At 40.5% G+C, this 24,506-nt stretch overlaps 1 protein-coding gene and 1 long non-coding RNA gene across 3 annotated transcripts in view; one reads left to right on the plus strand and one right to left on the minus strand.

Annotated features, from left to right (window-relative positions):
* Nucleotides 1–24,506, plus strand: part of LOC138853075 (uncharacterized) — a 70,684-nt gene that overhangs the window by 21,507 nt on the left and 24,671 nt on the right. The window lies entirely within an intron of this gene.
* Nucleotides 6,109–24,506, minus strand: part of LOC128689587 (uro-adherence factor A) — a 47,939-nt gene continuing 29,541 nt past the window's right edge. For both annotated transcript variants that reach the window (XM_070087634.1, XM_070087633.1), the window contains 3 exons: nucleotides 14,537–14,740; nucleotides 14,249–14,358; nucleotides 6,109–10,633 (listed from right to left, as the gene is read on the minus strand). In XM_070087634.1, the coding sequence (XP_069943735.1) occupies nucleotides 10,384–10,633; nucleotides 14,249–14,358; nucleotides 14,537–14,740 (564 nt within the window). In that variant the 3' untranslated portion in view covers nucleotides 6,109–10,383. The remainder of the gene's footprint in view (nucleotides 10,634–14,248; nucleotides 14,359–14,536; nucleotides 14,741–24,506) is intronic.

Below are 24,506 nucleotides of genomic sequence, written 5' to 3' on the forward strand. Positions count from 1 at the left end.
GACGATGTAATCAGTCCATCACCCTTGTAGTCGTAGAATTTGAGGTTGTCAGTCCCTCGGCCTGGAGAAGTTCAGTTCCATAGTCAGGAACTATCTGAAGATCAAGCGACAGTGCGGAGACTTAAATACTGTCGGAAGGAGAGGTGCAGAGTAGTAGTAGTAGTAGTAGTAGTAGTAGTAGTAGTAGTGAGAATGTAACCACTGATAGGTCATGTCCCTCTCAGATCCAACACTTCTCACTTGAAAAGCTTGTCAAAGGTGTTTTCTGTACCAAGATGCCATGTGTTGCAGTGTCTGACAAGATGAACATCAAAATGGTATACAATACCGACAGGTTGTTAGGTAAGACACATATGCAACAGTTAGACAACTTTATTCCGAAACGTTTCGCCTACACAGTAGGCTTCTTCAGTCGAATACAGAAAATAGGCAGGAAGAGTAGAGATGTGAAGACGATGTAATCAGTCCATCACCCTTGTAGTCGTAGAATTTGAGGTTGTCAGTCCCTCGGCCTGGAGAAGTTCAGTTCCATAGTCAGGAACTATCTGAAGATCAAGCGACAGTGCGGAGACTTAAATACTGTCGGAAGGAGAGGTGCAGAGTAGTAGTAGTAGTAGTAGTAGTAGTAGTAGTAGTAGTAGTAGTAGAGAATGTAACCACTGATAGGTCATGTCCCTCTCAGATCCAACACTTCTCACTTGAAAAGCTTGTCAAAGGTGTTTTCTGTACCAAGATGCCATGTGTTGCAGTGTCTGACAAGATGAACATCAAAATGGTATACAATACCGACAGGTTGTTAGGTAAGACACATATGCAACAGTTAGACAACTTTATTCCGAAACGTTTCGCCTACACAGTAGGCTTCTTCAGTCGAATACAGAAAATAGGCAGGAAGAGTAGAGATGTGAAGACGATGTAATCAGTCCATCACCCTTGTAGTCGTAGAATTTGAGGTTGTCAGTCCCTCGGCCTGGAGAAGTTCAGTTCCATAGTCAGGAACTATCTGAAGATCAAGCGACAGTGCGGAGACTTAAATACTGTCGGAAGGAGAGGTGCAGAGTAGTAGTAGTAGTAGTAGTAGTAGTAGTAGTAGTAGTGAGAATGTAACCACTGATAGGTCATGTCCCTCTCAGATCCAACACTTCTCACTTGAAAAGCTTGTCAAAGGTGTTTTCTGTACCAAGATGCCACGTGTTGCAGTGTCTGACAAGATGAACATCTGTCGCTTGATCTTCAGATAGTTCCTGACTATGGAACTGAACTTCTCCAGGCCGAGGGACTGACAACCTCAAATTCTACGACTACAAGGGTGATGGACTGATTACATCGTCTTCACATCTCTACTCTTCCTGCCTATTTTCTGTATTCGACTGAAGAAGCCTACTGTGTAGGCGAAACGTTTCGGAATAAAGTTGTCTAACTGTTGCATATGTGTCTTACCTAACAACCTGTCGGTATTGTATACCATTTTGATGTTCATCTTGTCAGACACTGCAACACATGGCATCTTGGTACAGAAAACACCTTTGACAAGCTTTTCAAGTGAGAAGTGTTGGATCTGAGAGGGACATGACCTATCAGTGGTTACATTCTCACTACTACTACTACTACTACTACTACTACTACTACTACTCTGCACCTCTCCTTCCGACAGTATTTAAGTCTCCGCACTGTCGCTTGATCTTCAGATAGTTCCTGACTATGGAACTGAACTTCTCCAGGCCGAGGGACTGACAACCTCAAATTCTACGACTACAAGGGTGATGGACTGATTACATCGTCTTCACATCTCTACTCTTCCTGCCTATTTTCTGTATTCGACTGAAGAAGCCTACTGTGTAGGCGAAACGTTTCGGAATAAAGTTGTCTAACTGTTGCATATGTGTCTTACCTAACAACCTGTCGGTATTGTATACCATTTTGATGTTCATCTTGTCAGACACTGCAACACATGGCATCTTGGTACAGAAAACACCTTTGACAAGCTTTTCAAGTGAGAAGTGTTGGATCTGAGAGGGACATGACCTATCAGTGGTTACATTCTCACTACTACTACTACTACTACTACTACTACTACTACTACTCTGCACCTCTCCTTCCGACAGTATTTAAGTCTCCGCACTGTCGCTTGATCTTCAGATAGTTCCTGACTATGGAACTGAACTTCTCCAGGCCGAGGGACTGACAACCTCAAATTCTACGACTACAAGGGTGATGGACTGATTACATCGTCTTCACATCTCTACTCTTCCTGCCTATTTTCTGTATTCGACTGAAGAAGCCTACTGTGTAGGCGAAACGTTTCGGAATAAAGTTGTCTAACTGTTGCATATGTGTCTTACCTAACAACCTGTCGGTATTGTATACCATTTTGATGTTCGACTTTAAGGGTGATGGACTGATTACATCGTCTTCACATCTCTACTGTTCCTGCCTACTTTCTGTATTCGACTGAAGAAGCCTACTGTGTAGGCGAAACGTTTCGGAATAAAGTTGTCTAACTGTTGCATATGTGTCTTACCTAACAACCTGTCGGTATTGTATACCATTTTGATGTTCATCTTGTCAGACACTGCAACACGTGGCATCTTGGTACAGAAAACACCTTGGACAAGCTTTTCAAGTGAGAAGTGTTGGATCTGAGAGGGACATGACCTCTCAGTGGCCTCTCACTACTACTACTACTACTACTACTACTACTACTACTAGTACCCTGCACCTCTCCTTCCGACAGTATTTAAGTCTCCGCACTGTCGCTTGATCTTCAGATAGTTCCTGACTATGGAACTGAACTTCTCCAGGCCGAGGGACTGACAACCTCAAATTCTACGACTTTAAGGGTGATGGACTGATTACATCGTCTTCACATCTCTACTGTTCCTGCCTACTTTCTGTATTCGACTGAAGAAGCCTACTGTGTAGGCGAAACGTTTCGGAATAAAGTTGTCTAACTGTTGCATATGTGTCTTACCTAACAACCTGTCGGTATTGTATACCATTTTGATGTTCAGCCTCCCCTTATGGGAGGTTCTTTGGTTCTTTCATGCCAGTGAGGGATTCCTGATCTGGACCTCACCTTTTCTTTTTTGGTTCGGACGTCATTGCCATCCCTTCATGACTTGTATACACAAATAACCCGCACATAAAAGAGAGAAGCTTACGACGACGTTTCGGTCCGACTTGGACCATTGACAAAGTCACAGTCAATGGTCCAAGTCGGACCGAAACGTCGTCGTAAGCTTCTCTCTTTTATGTGCGGGTTATTTGTGTATCGTTCCAGTCACGGTATTGTGCCTTTTTGGTATTTATGACTCTTGTGTTTTACTTTTTTATCTATCTATATATATATATATATATATATATATATATATATATATATATATATATATATATATATATATATATATAAATATATATATATATATATATATATAATTCAGTCCCACTAAAACCACCAGAAATAAACTTTGTCACAGGCTTTCTTATATACAGGAGCAGGTTTTAAACTATATGGTATTCCATAATTTTAATTTGGGAGTGCCCCCCCCCACGAGGAAAACATTTTTTGTTGCACGGTGTTAAGTGGAACTCATTTTTAAAACTTTTTTTATACTGATTTTAAATACATGTGTGACAGACTCGCATACCATGGTGGTACATTCCTGAAAAGTGTATATTGTGTGTAGCAAAGGATGTATGGGAAAAAAATAAGGTTTCATTTTTAGGACCTCCATAAATGCCATACAGTATTACCCAAAGCATTTTTTATCTTAACCTGTTGATATTCAGGTAGGTGGGGTGGTTTAATGTGGTCCTATACAATACCTGTAAACATGTTCCACGCGGTATCTACTACAAGCACCTTTATCTACCAGTATAACCAGGTCCTTTGCAGAGATTCATGAATAGCTGATGGCTGAGTCTGCATATTCCTTGCCTTGAACATTGGTGTGTCCAGGGACCCAGCAAAAAAAAAAAATGTATGTGCTAGAAATGCAATACAACCATTGTTATACCGTTTATGTAAAATTATTTTTATGTGGAGAGTCCGGAACAGCAACGAATGACAGACACAGTTGCAGTGTTTGATAGCAATGAGCGATTGCATATAGCTCTGAAAATGCTCGGTGATTCTAGTAAATGCCCATGTATTACTTTATTTGGAAAATTAGCTGCATATTCGACTTCCTTTGGGAACTTGGGGCCGTCAGTATACACGGCTATAGCATGAGAATGTGGTCAAAATTCTTTAAGAGTGCAAGTTTATATGACATAATAACCTTTGGGCACAGGAGGGAAAGTCAAACTTGAATCATCAGAAGGGAGAGAAAAGCAAGATACAAGGTTAAAATATTGGTTAGGTAATGCAAGACGTGGTAATTGGCAGCAACAATTAAGTGAATTTGTCTTACTAACATCTGGAATGTAATTGTTTTGTATATGGAAGGTTCGTGGTCATTAGACAAAATAGCAGAAACAATGGGGATTGCATTAAACTTGCATTTGCTTCTGTATGCAAGCCCTCGACTGGGGAAGGTCGAAAAGCAGATATAGACAGATGTAAATCTTTGATGAATGGAATAGTTTAGAAAGAGTAGCAGGGAGGCTGAGGAATATAGATGGTTTCCATAGTTTAGCTTGGATATTATATTACAATATTTAGGGTAAAGAACTTAACCAATAGAGGTCATATACAACATCTGGGTAAAGGGACAGACAAGTTCAATTTTGTGGACCAAGAGTGCCTCATCAACATAGGTTAGACAAGATTAGGATTGAATATAGACAGAGAAGGGTTTCTCAGTCAACTTCAAAAGAAAAATGGCATGAAGTTTGCAGTAGATTCAGCTGATTATGACATGCAGCTTTTAAGGAAGTGATACACGATTTCCATGACATTCAGCAATCGGAGAAAGCCAAGAAATTTGACTTTCTCATTCAGAGAATCACATAGGTATAGAGCAGGATAATTGTGTCGGTTGAAAGTTATCAGTTTTGTTTTAGAAATGGAAAACTTGAAAAAGTGTGAGGTGGCCTAGTTGGAGGTGCAGTAGAGTATTGAAAAGAGGGTGCCACGAGGTGCCTATCTATGCCTGCACAAGTAATAGCAAAATCATCCACATAAAGGGATGACCTAGATATTTCAACGTAGAACAGAGATGAGTGGGTACTAGGTAGTACTATGAATACAGCTTTATGGTATGCTTTCAACTTAAGTCATGAGGAGTTTTTTTTTATATTGAACATCGAGGTACCTCAGTGTAATAGTTTACATCTGAGGCTCAAGTGTTGGATGTTATCAGGCCCAACTATTATTGATTGGTCATTGCGAGCTTTTGGAGTGTGAAGGGAAAATTGTATAGTTCGTCAGTGTGAGATGTAAACATCTACTGAGGATGGATTCTTCAGATTTAAACTGAATAAAGAAGTGGGATGAATGTAGCTCTTAAACATCACTGCAGTGCCAATTGCCTTGTCTGCCATGATTTTTTGCCAACACTAAGAGTGGGAGCAGGATTTGAAAAGTAATTGTTTACTATCATTTTTTTCAGACTGTGCATATAGACAGCACCATGCAGTTTATTTCAAATGAAGTGCACAACCACAGTCAGAAGACCACCAGGGGATGCATATTTTGTTTACTCAAGATTTGGGGATTGCAAGTTTGGCTGCAGAGTGATAGAGGTGGTTAAATTGGGAGGAACATCAGGATGAGGAAAGGCCTTTATAAAATGTCTGGTCTGCATACTCACATTGCCAGTGGAATCGAGGAGGAAGTTGGGTATAGGAATGGGAAATATTGATATTGAGAAAATGATTGCTGTAGTGATCATTTACTAGTCCAATACAATTAAAGTGCTGTGAAAGAGCAGCAGATAGAGATCTATACAGAAGAGTACAGGGCTCTTAGATGTGCAGTTAAAGACTTTGAAAAAGATAGAAGACTCTAAACTGTCTCCATGAAGAGATTAGTCGTGTATAAATGTATTTTCTGCAACTGTCACAGGTGTAGGAGTCAGTGCTTAAGCTTGAGGTGGTTGACCCACATAATTCTACATACTGTTCAATGTCAAAAAAGTTAACACCAATGGGTAATAAAAATTCATGTAGCATTCATTTAATTTATTACTTAAAATATGGGAGAAAGAACCTGGTATAATGTCTAGGTACATATTCACAGAATACAAATTACCATAAATTAAACAGAAAGGAATCATATTTAGATTGGATGACAAACATATCAAAGCTAAAGCCATGTGGAGCAGCGCTAAACAAAGCTTTATTATCAGGGGGACACCATGGGCTAGAGCCTTGATTTTCAAAGGTAAACCTGAACTTTAGTCATAGATGAAACCTTGGGCAACATCAGAGGCAACAACCCATGAAGTGTGGAAATTATTGTCGCCATCTAATGTTAATAGGCGGAATTGGGCACAAACCTGTCGTTACTATACATGGCTACAAGACGACACTAAGGCACTTAAAAAACATATTGTGGTTTTTTTGTACTGTAAACCGTTGGGAGGATTTCATGGAGCACCTAAAGTTAAACTGTGTACCTATTCATAGCTACAGGAGTAAAGTTAACTGGTACTGTGTAAGGTAACATACCAACATACACTTCAAGGTTTGTGATGACTGTTAACTGGTACTGTGAAAGTTTATCAAAAGTTTGTCTTTTCTATTTCCCAAATATGTGAGGAGGATAATACTAGAAAATATAGTGAATTATTATCAAAAAGTGCTAAACAATGTAGTGAAATCAGAGACATTACCACTAGCTTTGTATGAGTTACTGAGCCATGACCTAAAAACTAAGTTTTATAAATCTTGTTTTGCCAGGTTTTGAGCATATATTAGCTGAACTGGCACTGTGACCAGACATGGACAATGTTGATGGAAAATTTTTTATGATTTTTATCATATGATAATCCAAGGGTGGAGGGGCACTATTTGTACAGTACATTAATACATTGATGAGGGAGAGCTAAACCCATACAGGGTCATACAATTCCAGGGAATGGGAGGCAGTCAGCTTTGATCCAAGGGATGATACGAGAGTACCAATTCTTTAAAACCACAAGTCCTTCACCAGCATCAAGGTACATCCATTGAAGGGATCAAGTTGCCTCAGTACTGGTGAAAGAATTGGAACCATTCTTTAGTGCTTCATGGCCCCTACAGGTTCAGTGCTCCTCTTGAATTTTATTAATAATGGACTGGAAATAGTGCTGCCCTTCTCATGGATGATCACATAATCAGGCAACAGGCCACAAATACAACTGACATTTTAGTGTGGCAACATTTTGCTCTCCAGGAGTTTTGTCAAGCCATAATGGCTTGACAAAGCTCCTGCAGAGTGAAATGTTGCCACACTAAAATGTCATATTAGTTATACTTGTCCTTTTACATAAGAAAATTTCCATCAAAATTTTTCATGCCTGACCACAGTTCATAAGTGAAAGACTGGTTGCAGGGAGGTTGGGATTCAAGAAATAGTCTATTTTCCCTGCCCAAGTTACTTATGATGATCAGTTCTTGGGGAAGTGGACTCTAATACTGCTGTATAAATTATAATCAAAGAAAGTGCTAAACCAACAAGGGTCATACAGCATTTTGTACCCTTAGACTTGAAAGCGTGTTAGACCAATGCGTTTATTGGCTTAAGATCCTTCAGAACATCCTCCCCTGGCTAATGTGACAACCGTGACGACAGATTAACCCGTTACCAACTTTCAGTAAGATAAGCCAGCAGCAGTGTTAGCAGCAGCAGTAGCAGCATAAGGAATCACCTGGATAAGTTGTCAATGCTAACTCTGTGCCAGACTTTGCCAAATCATAATTTAAATGGAGTTTGGGCTTAGGGTACAGCAAAGATCTTAAAAAGTTTTAGAGCAGAAATGAGTTTGTGAAATGGCAGATGGCTGGCAATGTCTGGCTTCCTTTTGACAACCATGAAGTTCATCAATATAATGAGGAGTGGCAAGTACTAAGACTATGGTTGTCAGGCTGAATGTTTAGGAGCAAACAGCCAAGAATCCCTTAGTCTGTGGTGCTTTCCACTCCCATCAATTCCAAGGTGGACACCCTAGTTCCTATAGCACAAGGGGCACATTCAACATTTAGGAACGATGACTGTGGCTAAAGAATTTGTGAATTGACATAACAGTTTCTTTCTCCCAAGTCTTACACTACTAAGGTACTACAACCCACCCATACATCCTAGTGAACAAACAAAGATTCAGTTCACCCACTATTTTTTTTCATTCAACCAAATAATTCTCTGAAAACTTTATAAATTATAAATTTCATTTGCGTATCAGACATAAAACGCTTAAAAATCAATATACAATTTTTAAGACTTTGGCATACTTATGTAAAGTGTATCAATACGCTATTAAAAGAACAATTTTCTTTCATTAGCACCATAAGAAAAATAAACCTCCCATTCTGGTTAAATAAAGATATATGTTTGAATAGAATAAAAAATGCAGTGTGAATAATGTTATGATTGCCATTAATTACCCATAAAATGTGTACCATACATCTCCAGGACATGTCAGTTCAGAAGAAAACTTAAAATTCCCTTTCCTACCTATTCTCAAACATACGTACTGTCCGCCTTTAATACTAAACACCCTCGAGAAACTACATTGCTGGCTGAGAAAAGGAAAAAAAAAAAATGCCATTTTACCATGAAAAAATTACAAATTGGTGTTTTAATGTGAAACTACAAAAATTATGAATTCTGATGCTGCCCTTGCCCTGTCGAGGCAATAACCTTAGCGCTATGACATACCAAGGCGAGACAGGATTCATGATAACCATAGGAGTATTTTCTAATTATTGCTTTGGAGCTATCCAAACTTTCTTAGCAACATTCTAACTCTGGTTATGAAGAATCCTACCCCCCTCCTGTTGTTAAGAGCGAGAGCTGAACTGTCAAGCCTACACTAGGGTGTTACATGCCTTATATTAAGTTAAATGGGTGATATGCACATTAAAGACCATGCCAACATCAACTCTCATGGCATCAGTAATGCAATGGCCAGTGTTTGCCAGTTCCAGAGAATGCCACCTATCGTCATTAGCTGAGCTTAACCAAAATACGTTATCTACCATTTCTGAGTCACCTCCAAGAGAAGTGACAGGCCACATTGTCAGGGAGACAGAGCTCAGAGAGCACTGGGATTGTAGGGTGACATTACCAAAGTAAGAGGTAATATCAAATAGGGAGTGCCTTTGGTGAGGGTAACCTCCATGTGATGGGTGTTAAATCTTGAATGAATTACCAAAGGCACACATTCGTGTTCTTGTTATACTCCCTTGTCAGTCACAGTTCATTAGGAATAGTCCACTAGTCTCTGTATAAGCAAATTATTGCAGTTCACAGAACTAGTTACTCAAGACTGTGTTTCATTATCCACAACTAGTTACTCAGATGGTTTTATTATCCAAGTAACAAATCAATGAGAGATGGGGTCCACATGTCTGTCACCCCAAGCCACACCAGAGTTAAGGGTTTTGAACTCAATCCACCCTCAGCCAGGAGAGGAAGAAGTTCCCTGTGATTTAACAAATCCAGGCAAGACATTCCTAGCAACTCTTTTACCTTCAGAAGGTTGAATGCATGCATTATTCCTCTCCTCCACAACTGGGAGACCTATTTGGTCATAATCGGTATTGTCGGAAACTTATTGCTTGGAAAGCACTATTTCATGGTTCCATACACTATCATCATTTGGAAAATCACCAAAAAGTCAATATTGTACAATCATCCACTGTACTTGCATGCTTGTCTTGAATAAATCAGTGATTTATTTGTTAGAAAATAAATAAATATACAGAACACTTGTATCAAATATTCACACTGCTCTATATAATACATACAACCCAGATTTACTAGATACATCTTACACAATATTATCACACCTACTAAACACTGGCAATTTTACCCAAAATCACTAATTTGTCATACTTTATCAAGGTATAACTTATGAAATTTATAGAAAAATACGAAACCAACATGTAAAAGTAGTACGTGGGTGTGTGTGTGCAGGACGCAAGCCACTCCCCTTCAGAGGCATGAACAGCTAGCATCACGTCCTGCATGGCAGGGCCTTTAACTGTCCTGTCCTTAACACAGCCACCACATTTGGCCATGTTATTTCACCCAGCTGGCTCGCTGCACTCCTGGTTAAGAGCATTCTTGAAGATGTATGCAACTCCACATAGCATGTCCATAGAATCAAATCAATCCAGGGTGTGTAGCTTGCCATATATGTACACCAGACCATGGTATGTACATGGGAGCAGGCTATTTATGCCTGGCTTTGAGAACAGGCTAAGGAACAAATATACAGTATAGCATGTCACTGGGGCTCAGACGGGTGGGGGACCATGTACATAGCGAACCTGAGGACTCAGTGATAGATTAAGGGTGTTAACATGGTCACAACAGTTTGGTTCTAACAAGCATGCTACACAGAACAACAGCAAGAGGGCAGCCTGGAATGGTAATGCTGCTCGCACTACTCTCCACATCCACCCTCGACGCCCGCTCACTCCACCTATGCTGTTGCCTCGGCGGGAAGCTCTTCCAACCTTTGAGTCTCTTGTCCAACTGCGTCTCCTGTAAACAAAACACACATTTTACTGAAACAATTGTATACAACAGGTTAAAAATTGTCTTAATAAAAATTACATCCTATATATGACAAGGTGAGCCATTGAATAGACAGGGGAGGGTTGTTACATTCTGGCACCTGTGTAATTAAAAACATAAAAAGAGAGAGCTTTAGTACGATACAAGGCTGTTTTCTCTCGTCAGATTCTTCCCTGTCTGAGGTGCCTTTTATGGCACATTTATCTTATAGAAACTTTCCATGAAAGCTGAATATACCAGATTTTTTCATGTTTTTGGGGAGCAATTGAGCCAATAGTGTCATCATGACCATTTTCCACTTTGAGAATTTTTTTTTTTTTTTCACCATTTTTAGCTGGGTTTTCAAAATTCCTTAAAATGACACCAGGGGTAATATTTTCTATGCTGATTCAGAATATACACTTAAAAATGTAAAACTGGGTCATTTTAGCATCATTTGAGGCCCTCCTTTTCTGCTAAATCCTAATAAGGGAAGCTAATAAATTATAAAAAACAACTAAACTTTACCACAAAAACAATCACTCCACCTGAACTAGTTTTGATGGTACTTAACCCTTTCACTGTCGGTGTTGTATTAATACGCCAAAATTCTAGTGGCTTCAAATCTACCGAGAGAAAGCTGGTACACCTACATGTGAGAGAATGGGTCTACGTGGTCAGTGTATGCAGTATTAAAAAAAAAATCCTGCAGCATGCAATGCATGGTTTAAAATGCCAACTGATGTGAATTTATGTATGGTATTTATGGTTGTATTCTCATTTTCTTGGTCTTATTTGATAGAATGGAAGTTATATTACAGAAACAGAGATGATTGTGATTGGTTTCACGATGAAAAGTGAAGAGTACCTTGAAACTGAGCTCAAAATAGCAGAGGTTATTCAGGGGATCAATGCCCCCCCCCAGCCCAGTCCATGACCAGGCCTCCCGATGGATCAGGGCCTGACTAACTAGGCTGTTACTGCTGGCCGCACGCAGTCCAACGTACGAGCCACAGCCTGGCTGATCCGGCACTGACTTTAGGTATCTGTCCAGCTCTCTTGAAGGCAGCCATGGGTTTATTGGCAATTCCCCTAATGCTTGATGGGAGGCTGTTGAACAGTCTTGGGCCCCGGACACTTATGGTGTTTTCCCTTAGTGTACCAATGGCGCCCCTACTTTTAATTGGGGGGCATTTTGCATCGCCTGCCCAGTCTTTTACTTTCATAGGGAGTGATTTCTGTGTGCAGATTTGGGACCATTCCTTCCAAGATTTTCCAAGTGTAGATTATGATATCTCTCTCCCTCCTGCGTTCCAACGAGTACAAGTCAAGTGCTTCCAAGCGTTCCCAGTAGTTAAGGTGCTTGACAGAACTTATACGTGCAGTAAAGGATCTCTGTACACTCTCTAGATCTGCGATTTCACCTGCTTTGAATGGAGATGTTAATGTACAGCAGTATTCCAGACTAGAGAGAACAAGTGATTTGAAAAGGATCATTGGCTTGGCATCTCTCATTTTGAACGTTCTCATTATCCATCCATCCTATCATTTTCTTGGCACGTGCGATTGTGGCACTGTTGTGATCCTTGAAAGTGAGACACTACTACTCCCAGGTCCCTTACATTATTTTTCCGCTCTATTGTATGGCCAGAGTCTGTAGTGTACTCTGTTCTAGTTATTATCTCCTCCAGTTTTCCATAACTGAGTAGTTGGAATTTGTCCTCATTGAACATCATATTGTTTTCCATTTCCCACTGGAAAACTTTGTTTATATCTTGTTGGAGGTTAACCGCGTTCTCAGCAGATGACAGCCTCATGCAGATCCTAGTATCATCCGGAAAGGATGATACGGTGCTGTGATGTATATCTCTGTCTGTCTGATACGAGGATGAGGAATAAGATGAGGGCGAGTACTGTGCCTTGTGGAACAGAGCTCTTCACTATGGCAGCCTCCGATTCAACTCGGTTGACCACTACTCTTTGTGTTCGATTTGTTAGGAAGTTGAAGATCCATCTCCCCACTTCCCAGTTATTCCTTTAGTACGTATTTTATGGGCTATTACGCCATGATCGCATTTGTCAAATGCTTTTGCAAAGTCTGTGCATATTACATCTGCATTCTGATTTTCTTCCAGTGCATCCAAGGCCATATCATAGTGATCCAGTAATTGTGAGAGGCAGGAGTGACCTGCCCTGAACCCATGTTGCCCTGGATTGTGCAGATTTTGGGAATCCAGGTGATTTGCAATCCTGCTTCTTAGCACTCTTTCAAAGAATTTTATGATGTGGGACGTCAGAGCTATTGGTCTATAGTTCTTAGCTAATGCTTTGCTGCCACCTTTATGGAGTGGGGCTATATCCGTTGTTTTAAGTGACTGGAATTTCACCCATGTCCAAGCTCCTTCTCCATAGTGTACTTAGGGCACGCGAGAGGGGTTTCTTGCAGTTCTTAATGAAAACAGAGTTCCACAAGTCTGGGCCCGGGGCTGAGTTCAATTTTTGCCAATGTTCAAGAGTAAACGAGTGACGTCACTGTCCAATACGTGTCCAACTGGCCAGTCTAAGAGTCATGAATGGGTTGACATTATTTATACAACTATTACAATAATGCAGTAGTCTGCATAACAGTAAATCTTCTATTTTCTGTGTGAATAAAAATTCAAAATGGAAAGCAAGAGTAATAGTATAAGAGGGGCCTGAAGACATGACTAATGAACAGAGAAAATGTTATTCTAGTGCCAGCAATGTCTGCATTGTTTATTCTGGACCCTATTTTGAAATTGGCATTTTTTGAAATTTGTGTAAAGCTGGCCAAATTGCCAATTTCTGACCACTTTACTGGGTAGTTGAAATTGGTAAATGGATAGTTTCTTGTGCTCAATCGACAGAACAAATGGAGTTCTAGAGCATAATTCCGTAAGTTTTCCATTAAATTTCATACTTTTGGTGTCATTACCATCAGAAAAAGATTCTCTTAAGATTTTTTTTTTTTTTTTTTTTGAAAATTCTTGAACACTGAGAGCAAGTTTGTTAGCAGGGGTCTCAACAGTGAAAGGGTTAAAAAAAAAAAAAAAAAGGGGGGGGGGATTCACTTTGTAAGTAGCCTGGAATCTAACCTGCTGTACAAGTGGGGCCTTTCTGTAATTGTTTTTTTTTTACTCTAAGGCTGTCTCCTGCTATAGCAGCATGACCCAAACAAGAGAACACATTCACTCAATTGCCATCTGTCCAGAAGTGTGCTGACATCACTATCAGATTACCCCTCCAACTGCAACATTCCCACCCTTTTTTCAAAGTGCAGGCACTGCAATTCCCAAAGCCTAGACTCAAATCCAGCTAACCAGTTTCCCTGAATCCTTTTATAAAGGTTATCCTGCTCACACTCCAACAGCTAGATGCTTAAGCCCCTAAAACTCAGACTTTTGTACCCCCTCCCTCCAACCATTCCTGGGATTACTCCTACCTTCCACCCCAGATTTACACCCCATTTGTCAACCTATCCCTGTCCATCCTTAATACCTGCCCAACCCACTTATATATTACAATTTAACAACATTCGTTCATAATATAAGCAACCCTGAAATATAAAAACGTATATCGAACCTGAGCTGTGGTGACGTCTTTGCCTGGTCAAGGGTCTCTGCAGATCGGACCACTAACTCTCGGCAATGCTTCTGCAATCCTTTCAACTCAGTCTCAGCAGTTGATAGCGTCTGAAAGTAACATACAATCCAATGTAATAATAATCACGATATAATCCACTTTATTTACAAACTGAGGTTATTATTATTATTTCAACTCAAGTTCCAAAATTTCATATTGCAAATAGTTTCAAATCTAAAAAGCTAAATATTTATGAAACTTCCCTTAAGAATGAATACTATAAACTACCTTACAAATGGCAGCCCAAGCTTGAGAATTAGGGTGAAGAGATGCTTCCAGGTCCCTGGCTAACCTTCGTAGATGTACCAGGCGGCGTTCACGCTCACTCAGCTCTTCTGAAGAACAAGACTCATACCCAGAGGTTCCAGAGTCACTAAGACATTCATCACCTGAGGCTCCAAGGGACACAGATGATCCTGGGATGTCTACACTCTGAAAGAAAAATATAGCGTATTACTATTATTGACCAACTAAAATATAGAAGCTATGTACAGTATTCCTTCTCATGGCAAAAAACCTTGCCTAAAGTTGAGGAAATTCTTAAGGTAGGGGAAATAAAGCAGCTTTAAATAACATTATGAATGACAACTTGAAGGTTTTCAAGAGTTTTCCTACTCCCACAGCCCAACCCTGGGTCAGATTTGTCTGGTGCTTACTTGGTCAAACAGGCTGTTGCTGCTGGCTCACATATCCACTGCAGACTGATTGCTCCAGCACTTTGTGTAGGTACATATCCAATTTCCTCTTCAAGGCTTTTACACTTTGTTCCAGTAGTGTTTCTAGTATTCTTTGATAAAGTGTTTGACCCTTTAACTATCCAGACCCCGAATATTAATATTTCTCTCAGGATCCACTTTTAAAAAAAAATTCTTCTGAAATAATAGAGAATCTTTCTCTGAAAGTAACGACACCAAAAGTATGAAATTTGATGGAACACTTGCAGAATTATGTAGGTGCAAAGTTAGCAGCCTCGGCGCAGTTTACACGGTGGCAATTTCATGCACTTTGAGTCTTATTTTAAGCCAATTCCATTGATCCAATTAACCAAATTCTTACCTACAATATAATATCAGGTACAAAATCTCTCTCTCTTTGCTCCAGTGAATACAGTCATGTGCCACATAACGACATTTCGGTCAGCAATGGACCACACATATGATGATCCCACAAGATTATAATGCTCAAAAATGCCTATTGCCTAGTGACATCATAGTTTCTAGCAAAAATATCCCCTCCTGTCTAGTGCTCCCAGTTTAGGGATGTATTTTAAAAACTATCAGCACAGTTTTCCAGTGAAACCACTTGTCAAGATAAGATACACAATGATATTTGCAAATAGTTATATGGTGTATTATTCTAAATGCATTTGTAATTTAACCCTTTCAGGGTCCGTCCCGTAGATCTACGGCTTTTCGGTGAGTGTCCAAACCGTAGATCTACGCCAAAATTCTAGCGCCGTCAAATTTAGAGCGAAAGTGCTCATAGGCCTACATGTGAGAGAATGGGTCTGTGCAGTGGGTGTGCGCCGTAAACAAAAAATCTAGGCGCCTGCATAGCATTGTGGGAACGCCGGCTCAGTCACCCTTGTTCACCATGCCTCGTCGCAAGTCAGCTCTCACTCCCCGGAAAATTGGGACTCTCCTCTTCCTGTCTGATAGTTCTGACACTGATGGAAGTGCAAATGAAGACGAATTCTACGGCTTTGATAAGTTAGTGACCGAAAATAATGACCAGGATATCGATAATAGTGCAGAAAACCCCGACGATCCTCGACCTTCTACCTCTGGTGTGGGCACTCGTGACTCACGGTCGGGTGTTCCTAAACGTAAGAGAAAACTAATATTTTCGCGTGGCCAGGCCTCTGACTTCAGTAATGACGATGATTCTGACGTGGATTGTGATTTTATTGCGCTCGACGATCATTCGAGTAGTGACAGTGAGGAATCATATTCACCAGTGAAGCGTTGGTATGTTCGCCGCCGCATGCGCTCGGGTAGTGTACCCTATGCTGTGCCCAGGGGACGGAGTACATCCCGTGGCCCTACACCCGTTTTAGGTAGTGATAGTGAGGATGATGTGGCTACACTTGGCATGGATGGGCCACAGGCATCAGTGGATGGTGTTAGTGGTGGTAGTGGCACCACCATGCGTGACTCACCGTGCCACACGGGGACCCACGCTGCTGACTCGTCAGTTCAAGGACAAAGCGGAGCATCAGCCACCAGCCCGCAACAACCACAACCACCCGTACAACCAGCCTATGATGTCCAGTATCCACCACAAAACCGTATGTGGGATTGGCAGCAAAATCCCAATTTTGTTCCCAAGCCTCACCACTTTGATGACTCTCAAAGTGGAATTCTACCTACCTGTCCCCTTGGAACCACAGCCAATGAACTGGAATTCTTTGAATTATTCTTTGACCAGCCATTGATGGAAATTATTGCCAGGGAAAGTAATAAGTATTTTCAGTACACCATGGCAAATACGATCTTATCACCAGTCAAGACTACACAGGTGGAAAGAGACGACTGTTGCAGAAATGTATTTGCTTTTTGCAACAATAATGCTTATGCCTCACGTCTATAAGCATAATGTAAAAGCATACTGGTCCACAGATCGGCTAATTTCTACCCCATCCTTCAGTGAAATAATACCAGTGAACAGGTTTATCTTACTGTTACGTATGTTGCACTTCTCTGACAAAACCAGGCCTGACAGAAGTGACAGGTTATACAAGATTAGAAATGTTTTCATGTATCTCAAACAAAAGTTCAGGATATACTTTTATCCATTCAAGAATCTTGTAATTGACGAGTCTTTGATTTTGTTCAAAGGTAGACTGTCATTCAAGCAGTATATACCGAGCAAGAGGAACCGCTTTGGTATAAAATTGTTTGTACTCTGTGATTGTGACAGTGGCCTGGTGTTGGATATTGTTGTATACACGGGTAGTAAAACATTGAAAGATACCAAGATGTTATTGGGTATCTCAGGTGACGTAGTGAGAAACATGATGGCACCTTATCTTGGTAAGGGCCATACATTATATACCGATAACTGGTACACAAGCCCATTACTCAGTGATTTCATGCGAGTGAACAAGGCAGATGTGTGTGGCACAGTGCGTTCTAATCGTAAACATATGCCCAGGCTCAACGCAGGTGTTCGTGGTGATGACATGCAGGTGTTTACTGCCAATGACATCATGGCATTACGGTGGCATGACAAACGAGATGTCACATTGTTGACAACCATTCACCGTAATGAAATGCAAGACAGTGGCAAAGTTGATCGAGTGACTAATGAACGTATTCGAAAACCAGTGTCAGTGATTGATTATACACAAAACATGCGCTTGGTTGACAAGTGTGACATGCAGATTGGTTTTGTTGACTGTGTTCGTAAGAGTTACAAGTGGTACATGAAACTTTTCTTCCATCTCATGGACATTTCAATGCTCAATGCATATAATATGTACCAAATAAAGACTGGTAACAGACCACCGTATGGTGAATTTTGTTTGTCTGTTGTCAGACAACTCATAATGAAGTACCAGGTAACAACACCTGCAATACAACATGGTCCTCGAATTCATCACAATATACCCAAGCATTTGAGGAGAGAAGGTGATCATTTCATAATACAGCTTCCTTCAACTCAAAAGAAATTTGCTCAGAAGAGATGCATTGTCTGTGCACAAACAAAACGACGGCAACAAAGACGCAAAGACACTCAGTTTATGTGTGAGGAATGTAAGGTGCCTCTGTGCATGGTGCCTTGTTTCAAGGAATTCCACAAGCTCCAGCAGTTCTAAAACCATGTCCAGTGATTGTAAATATGTAAATATATGATAGAACATTAGTATTATACAATATTTGTGCATGTTTATTGTAATAAACAACAGTGGTAAACAATAATATGATAATAACTTAAGTGCGGTTATTGTGTTCAATACAGTGAGTTTATATATATCAATTATATACAGTATTGGTCTCTCAGGCCCCAAATGTTAGTAGGAATAGAAAAAAATTGGAAAAGAAAAGAAAAAACAACTAAAACAACAAAATAATATAATACGCGTACGTGGAATTCGTTGATGTTGCCACCACCACATCATTTTCTATAAACTTCTTGGCACTGTATCTCGGTAAGTACTGATCAGATTCTAATTTTTTTTTGTTTTATTACCTTCACCAAAATATGCTCTTTAATTCTGTAAGAAAAAATTTTTTTTTTTTTTTTCAAAATTTCTTGGACACTGGTGCGTGACTTCAGATTTTGGCCTTGGACCCTGAAAGGGTTAAGCACCATATGAACTAACTAATTTACAGTGAAGCCAAAAGCTTTTATCATTAAATTATAACATCATCATCAGGTAGTTTTATAACTTCATCTTAATCTCTTCTAATTGATATTTGCTACTTGAAATTACCTCTACATGTATTGTCAGATATCATACACAATAGTGTATTCTTCAGTCATTAAATTATCCTATTACTTGTATGACAGCTGGAGATAAATGTACAGACATTTCACAGTAATTTACAAGGCCAAAAATACCTTATTATTTCACAATACTTAGAATACTGAACAAATTAACCCTTTCAGGGTCCGTCCCGTAGATCTATGGCTTCACGTTGAGTGTCCAAACCGTAGATCTACGCCAAAATTCTAGCGCCGTCAAATTTAGCGCAAAAGCGCTCATAGGCCTACATGTGAGAGAACGGGTCTGTGTGGTGGGTGTGTGCCATAAACAAAAAATCTAGGCGCCCACATAGCATTGTGGGAACGCCGGCTCAGTTACCCTTGTTCACCATGCCTTGTCGCAAGTCAGCTCTCACTCCACGGAAAATTGGGACTCTCCTCTTCCTATCTGATAGTTCTGACACTGATGGAAGTGGAAATGAAGATGAATTCTTTGGCTTTGATCAGTTAGTGACCGAAAGGAATGACCAGGATATCGATAATAGTGCAGAAAACCCTGACGATCCTCAACCTTCTACCTCTGGTGTGGGCACTCCTCAGTCACGGTCAGTTGTACCTCAACGCAAGAGAAAACTATTATTTTTGCGTGGCCAGGCCTCTGACTTCAGTAATGATGATAGTGACGTGGATTGTGATTTTATTGCTCTTGACGATCATTCGAGTAGTGATAGTGAGGAATCATATTCACCAGTGAAGCGTCAGTATGTACACCGCCGCATGCGCTCGGGTAGTGTACCCTATGCTGTGCCCAGGGGACGGAGTACATCCCGTGGCCCTACACCAGGTTTAGATAGTAATAGTGAGGATGATGTGGCTACACTTGGCATGGATAGACCACAGGCATCAGCAGATGGTGGTAGTGGTGATGGTAGTGGCACCGCCATGCGTGACTCACCAGCCCAGGCTGGGACCCACGCTGCTGACTCCTCAGTTCAAGGACAAAATGGAGCGTCAGCCACCAGCCCACCACAACCACAACCACCCGCACAACCAGCCTATGATGTCCAGTATCCACCAGCAAACCGTATCTGGGATTGGCAGCAAAATCCCAATTTTGTTCCCAAGCCCCACCACTTTGATAACTCTCAAAGTGGAATTCTACCTACTTGTCCCCTTAGAACCATGACCAATGAACTGGAATTCTTTGACCAGCCCTTGATGGAAACTATTGTCAGGGAAAGTAATAAGTATTTTGAGTACACCATGGCAAATATGATAATATCACCACAGTCAAGACTACACCGGTGAAAAGAGACGACTGTTGCAGAAATGTATTTGCTTTTTGCAACAATAATGCTTATGCCTCATGTCTATAAGCATAATATAAAAGCATACTGGTCCACAGATCGGCTAATTTCTACCCCAGTCTTCAGTGAAATCATCCCAGTGAACAGATTTATCTTACTGTTACGTATGTTACACTTCTCTGACAAAACCAGGCCTGACAGAAGTGACAGGTTATACAAGATTAGAAATGTTTTTATGCATCTCAAACAAAAGTTCAGTATATACTTTTATCCATTCAAGAATCTTGTAATTGACGAGTCTTTGATTTTGTTCAAAGGTAGACTGTCATTCAACCAGTATATACTGAGCAAGAGGAAACGCTTTGGTATAAAACTGTTTGTACTCTGTGACTGTGACAGTGGCCTGGTATTGGATATTGTTGTATACATTGGATGTAAAACATTGAAAGATACCAAGATGTTATTGGGTATCTCAGGTGACGTAGTGAGAAGCATGATGGCACCTTATCTGGGTAAGGGGCATACATTATATACCGATAACTGGTACACAAGCCCATTACTCAGTGATTTCTTGCGAGTGAACAAGACAGATGTGTGTGGCACAGTGCGTTCTAATCGTAAACATATGCCCAGGCTCAACGCAGGTGCTCGTGGTGATGACGTGCAGGTGTTTACTGCCAATGACATCATGGCATTACGGTGGCATGACAAACGAGATGTCACATTGTTGACAACCATTCACCGTAATGAAATGCAAGACAGTAGCAAAGTTGATCGAGTGACTAATGAACGTATTCGAAAACCAGTGACAATGATTGATTATACACAAAACATGCGCTTGGTTGACAAATGTGGCATGCAGATTGGTTTTGTTGATTATGTTCGTAAAAGTTACAAGTGGTACATGAAACTTTTCTTCCATCTCGTGGACATTTCAATGCTCAATGCATAGAATATGTACCAAACAAAGACTGGCAACAGACCACCGTATGGTGAATTTTGTTTGTCTGTTGTCAGACAACTCATAATGAAGTACCAGGTAACAACACTTGCTATACAACAAGGTCCTCGAATTCCTCAGGATATACCCAAGCGTTTGAGAAGGGAAGGTGATCAGAGATGCATTGTCTGTGCACAAACAAAACGACGGCAACAAAGACGCAAAGACACTCGGTTTATGTGTGAGGAATGTAAGGTACCTCTGTGCATGGTGCCTTGTTTCAAGGAGTTCCACAAGCTCCAGCAGCTCTAAAACCATTTCCAGTGATTGTAAATATGTAAATATATGATAGAACATTAGTATTATACAAGATTTGTGCATGGTTATTGTAATAAACAACAGTGGTAAACAATAATATGATAATAACTTTAGTGCGGTTATTGTGTTCAATACAGTGAGATTATATTTATACATTATATACAGTATTGGTCTCTCATGCCCTAAATGTTAGTAGGAAAAGAAAAAAATTGGAAAAGAAAAGAAAAAACTACAAAAACTGCTAAATAAAGTAATGCGCGTATGAGGAATTCGTCAATGTTGCCGCCACCACGTCATTTTGGACAAACTTCTTGGCACTGTATCTCGGTAAGTACTGATCAGATTTTTTTTTTCTTATTACCTTCACAAAAATATGCTCTTTAATTCTGTATTTTTTTTTTTTTTTTTCAAAATTTCTTGGACACTGGAGCACCACTTCAGATTTTGGCCTTGGACCCTGAAAGGGTTAATGTACAGTGGAACCTCTACTTGTGAGTGTCCACGTGCAAGTTTTTCAAAATATGAGCAGTCGATGGGTCGATTTTTTGCTTCCATATACGAGCAAAATTTCCACAAGCGAGCAGACCTGAAAGCAGGTTCCGTGACACTGGTGAGGGACTCTTGCTCTTGATCTCGGGAATTGTATCTCATTTGTTTGTTGGACTATCTTATTGAAACTTGGGCAATGTATGATGGAAAGATGCTTCTTAACGCACACCAAAAATGAAAGAAATCTAAGCATAAATAATGGAGTTCACTTCTCAGCAATTAGCCTCCCCTTTGCGGTAATTTCGAATGGTTTTTATGGCTGTACGTATTCTCGTTTTTTTTTGGTCTCATTTGATAGAATGGAGATATATTACAGAAATAGATATAATTTTAATTGCTTTCACGACAAAAAGTACCTTGAAATAGAGCTCAACCTAGGAGAAATGGTCCATTGCTTGGCTGTTTCAGAGTAAACAAATGATGTCACTGTCCATTCCAATATGCAGTCGTGAATGGGTTGACATTATTTATACAATTATTACAATAAGGAATAACAGTAAATCTTATATTTTTTGTGTGAATAAAAATTACAAATTATTTACATAATAATAATGTGTGGTGTGAATATAATGCAGAGAATTCGTAGTTTGGAAGTTAGGAGGAGGTGCGGGATTACCAAAACTGTTGTCCACAGGGCTGAGGAAGGGTTGTTGAGGTGGTTCGGACATGTAGAGAGAATGGAGCGAAACAGAATGACTTCAAGAGTGTATCAGTCTGTAGTGGAAGGAAGGCGGGGTAGGGGTCGGCCTAGGAAAGGTTGGAGGGAGGGGGTAAAGGAGGTTTTGTGTGCGAGGGGCTTGGACTTCAAGCAGGCATGCGTGAGCGTGTTTGATAGGAGTGAATGGAGACAAATGGTTTTTAATACTTGACGTGCTGTTGGAGTGTGAGCAAAGTAACATTTATGAAGGGATTCAGGGAAACCGGCAGGCCGGACTTGAGTCCTGGAGATGGGAAGTACAGTGCCTGCACTCTGAAGGAGGGGTGTTAATGTTGCAGTTTAAAAACTGTAGTGTAAAGCACCCTTCTGGCAAGACAGTGATGGAGTGAATGATGGTGAAAGTTTTTCTTTTTCGGGCCACCCTGCCTTGGTGGGAATCGGCCAGTGTGATAATAATAAAATAATAAATAATAATAATATGTATAATAATACAGTGGACCCCCGAGTTTCACGATTAATCCGTTTCAGAGAGCCTGTCGAAAGTCGAAATTCACGAAACTCGAAACTATTTTCCCCATAAGAAATAATGGAAACAAAATTAATCCGTTCCAGATGCCCAAAAATATTAAAATAAAATATTTTTTTTCAAATTAAATAAAGATTTACATACTGAAAACAATCAGAAATCAAGTACATGCATGTAAAAAATAATAACATTACACTTACCTTTACTGAAGATTTCTGGGTGGATGGAAGAAGGGAGGAGGGGATAGGAGGAAGGTGTACACTATTGTTTGGAAGGAGAATCTCCTTCCATTAGGACTTCAGGTAGCAAGTCCTTTTCTGGGGTTACTTCCCTTCTTTTAATGCCACTGGGAACAACTTGAGTCACTGGAACCCTGTCGCACAAAATATCTGTCCAGAGAGGTCTGTTTCTGGCATTTCTTTATGATTTGCCTGAAGTGGGACAAGGTTTTGTCACTGAACATGTTGCTGATATGGCTTGTTTCAACTTGGTCAGGGTGATACTTTCAAACAAAACTTTGCAACTCATTCCACTGTGAACACATGTTCTTAATCACCGAAGAAGGCACCTCCTTCACTCTCTTTTCCTCCTCCTCTGAAGCAAGTTCCTCAGCTGTGGTCTGATGCTGTTCCAGTTGAAGCTCTTGCAGTTCGTCAGTGGTTAGCTCTTCCCTGTGGTCCTCCACCAACTCTTCCACATCACTGTCACTCACCTCCAACCCCATGGACTTGCCCAATGCCACAACAGGCAGAGGGTCGGCAGGGTCAGGGTCTGCCTCAAACCCTACAAAATCCCTCTGGATCGTGTTCTTCGCTTTCTTTACCAAAGGGCTTGCACTAGCTTTCCTTGGGCCCATGGTGACTTATTTAGCAGTTGCAATCACAAAAAACAATGAATTATTACAAATGAACCCACGGGGTGATGGTCACGTGTTGGTAAACAATGGCACACTGAGCGTGAATGGCGTGGGAAACTGACTTTGTGTGTGCGGTGACGGGTACCGTATAATATAATAATAGTATAATATAATATAATATATTTATAGATGGGGTTGTAAGAGAAGTAAATGCGAGTCGCAAGAGGCGTGAATCACGAGTCTAATCACGAAACTCGAGGCCAAATTTTGCGATTTCACGAAAGTCGATACTGCCGAAACTCGAGGGAGGGGAATGTATGAGAGTATAGTTTTACCAACGCTCTTATATGGGTGTGAAGCGTGGGTGATGAATGTTGCAGCGAGGAGAAGCCTGGAGGCAGTGGAGATGTCGTGTCTGAGGGCAATGTGTGGTGTGAATATAATGCAGAGAATTCAGTTTGGAAGTTAGGAGGAGGTGCGGGATTACCAAAACTGTTGTCCAGTATTGTTGAGGTGGTTCGGACATGTAGAGAGAATGGAGCGAAACAGAATGACTTCAAGAGTGTATCAGTCTGTAGTGGAAGGAAGGCGGGGTAGGGGTCGGCCTAGGAAGGGT

The sequence above is a fragment of the Cherax quadricarinatus genome, chromosome 22 (assembly GCF_038502225.1).
Source record: "Cherax quadricarinatus isolate ZL_2023a chromosome 22, ASM3850222v1, whole genome shotgun sequence".
In the NCBI taxonomy this organism is placed as follows: Eukaryota; Metazoa; Arthropoda; class Malacostraca; order Decapoda; family Parastacidae; genus Cherax; species Cherax quadricarinatus.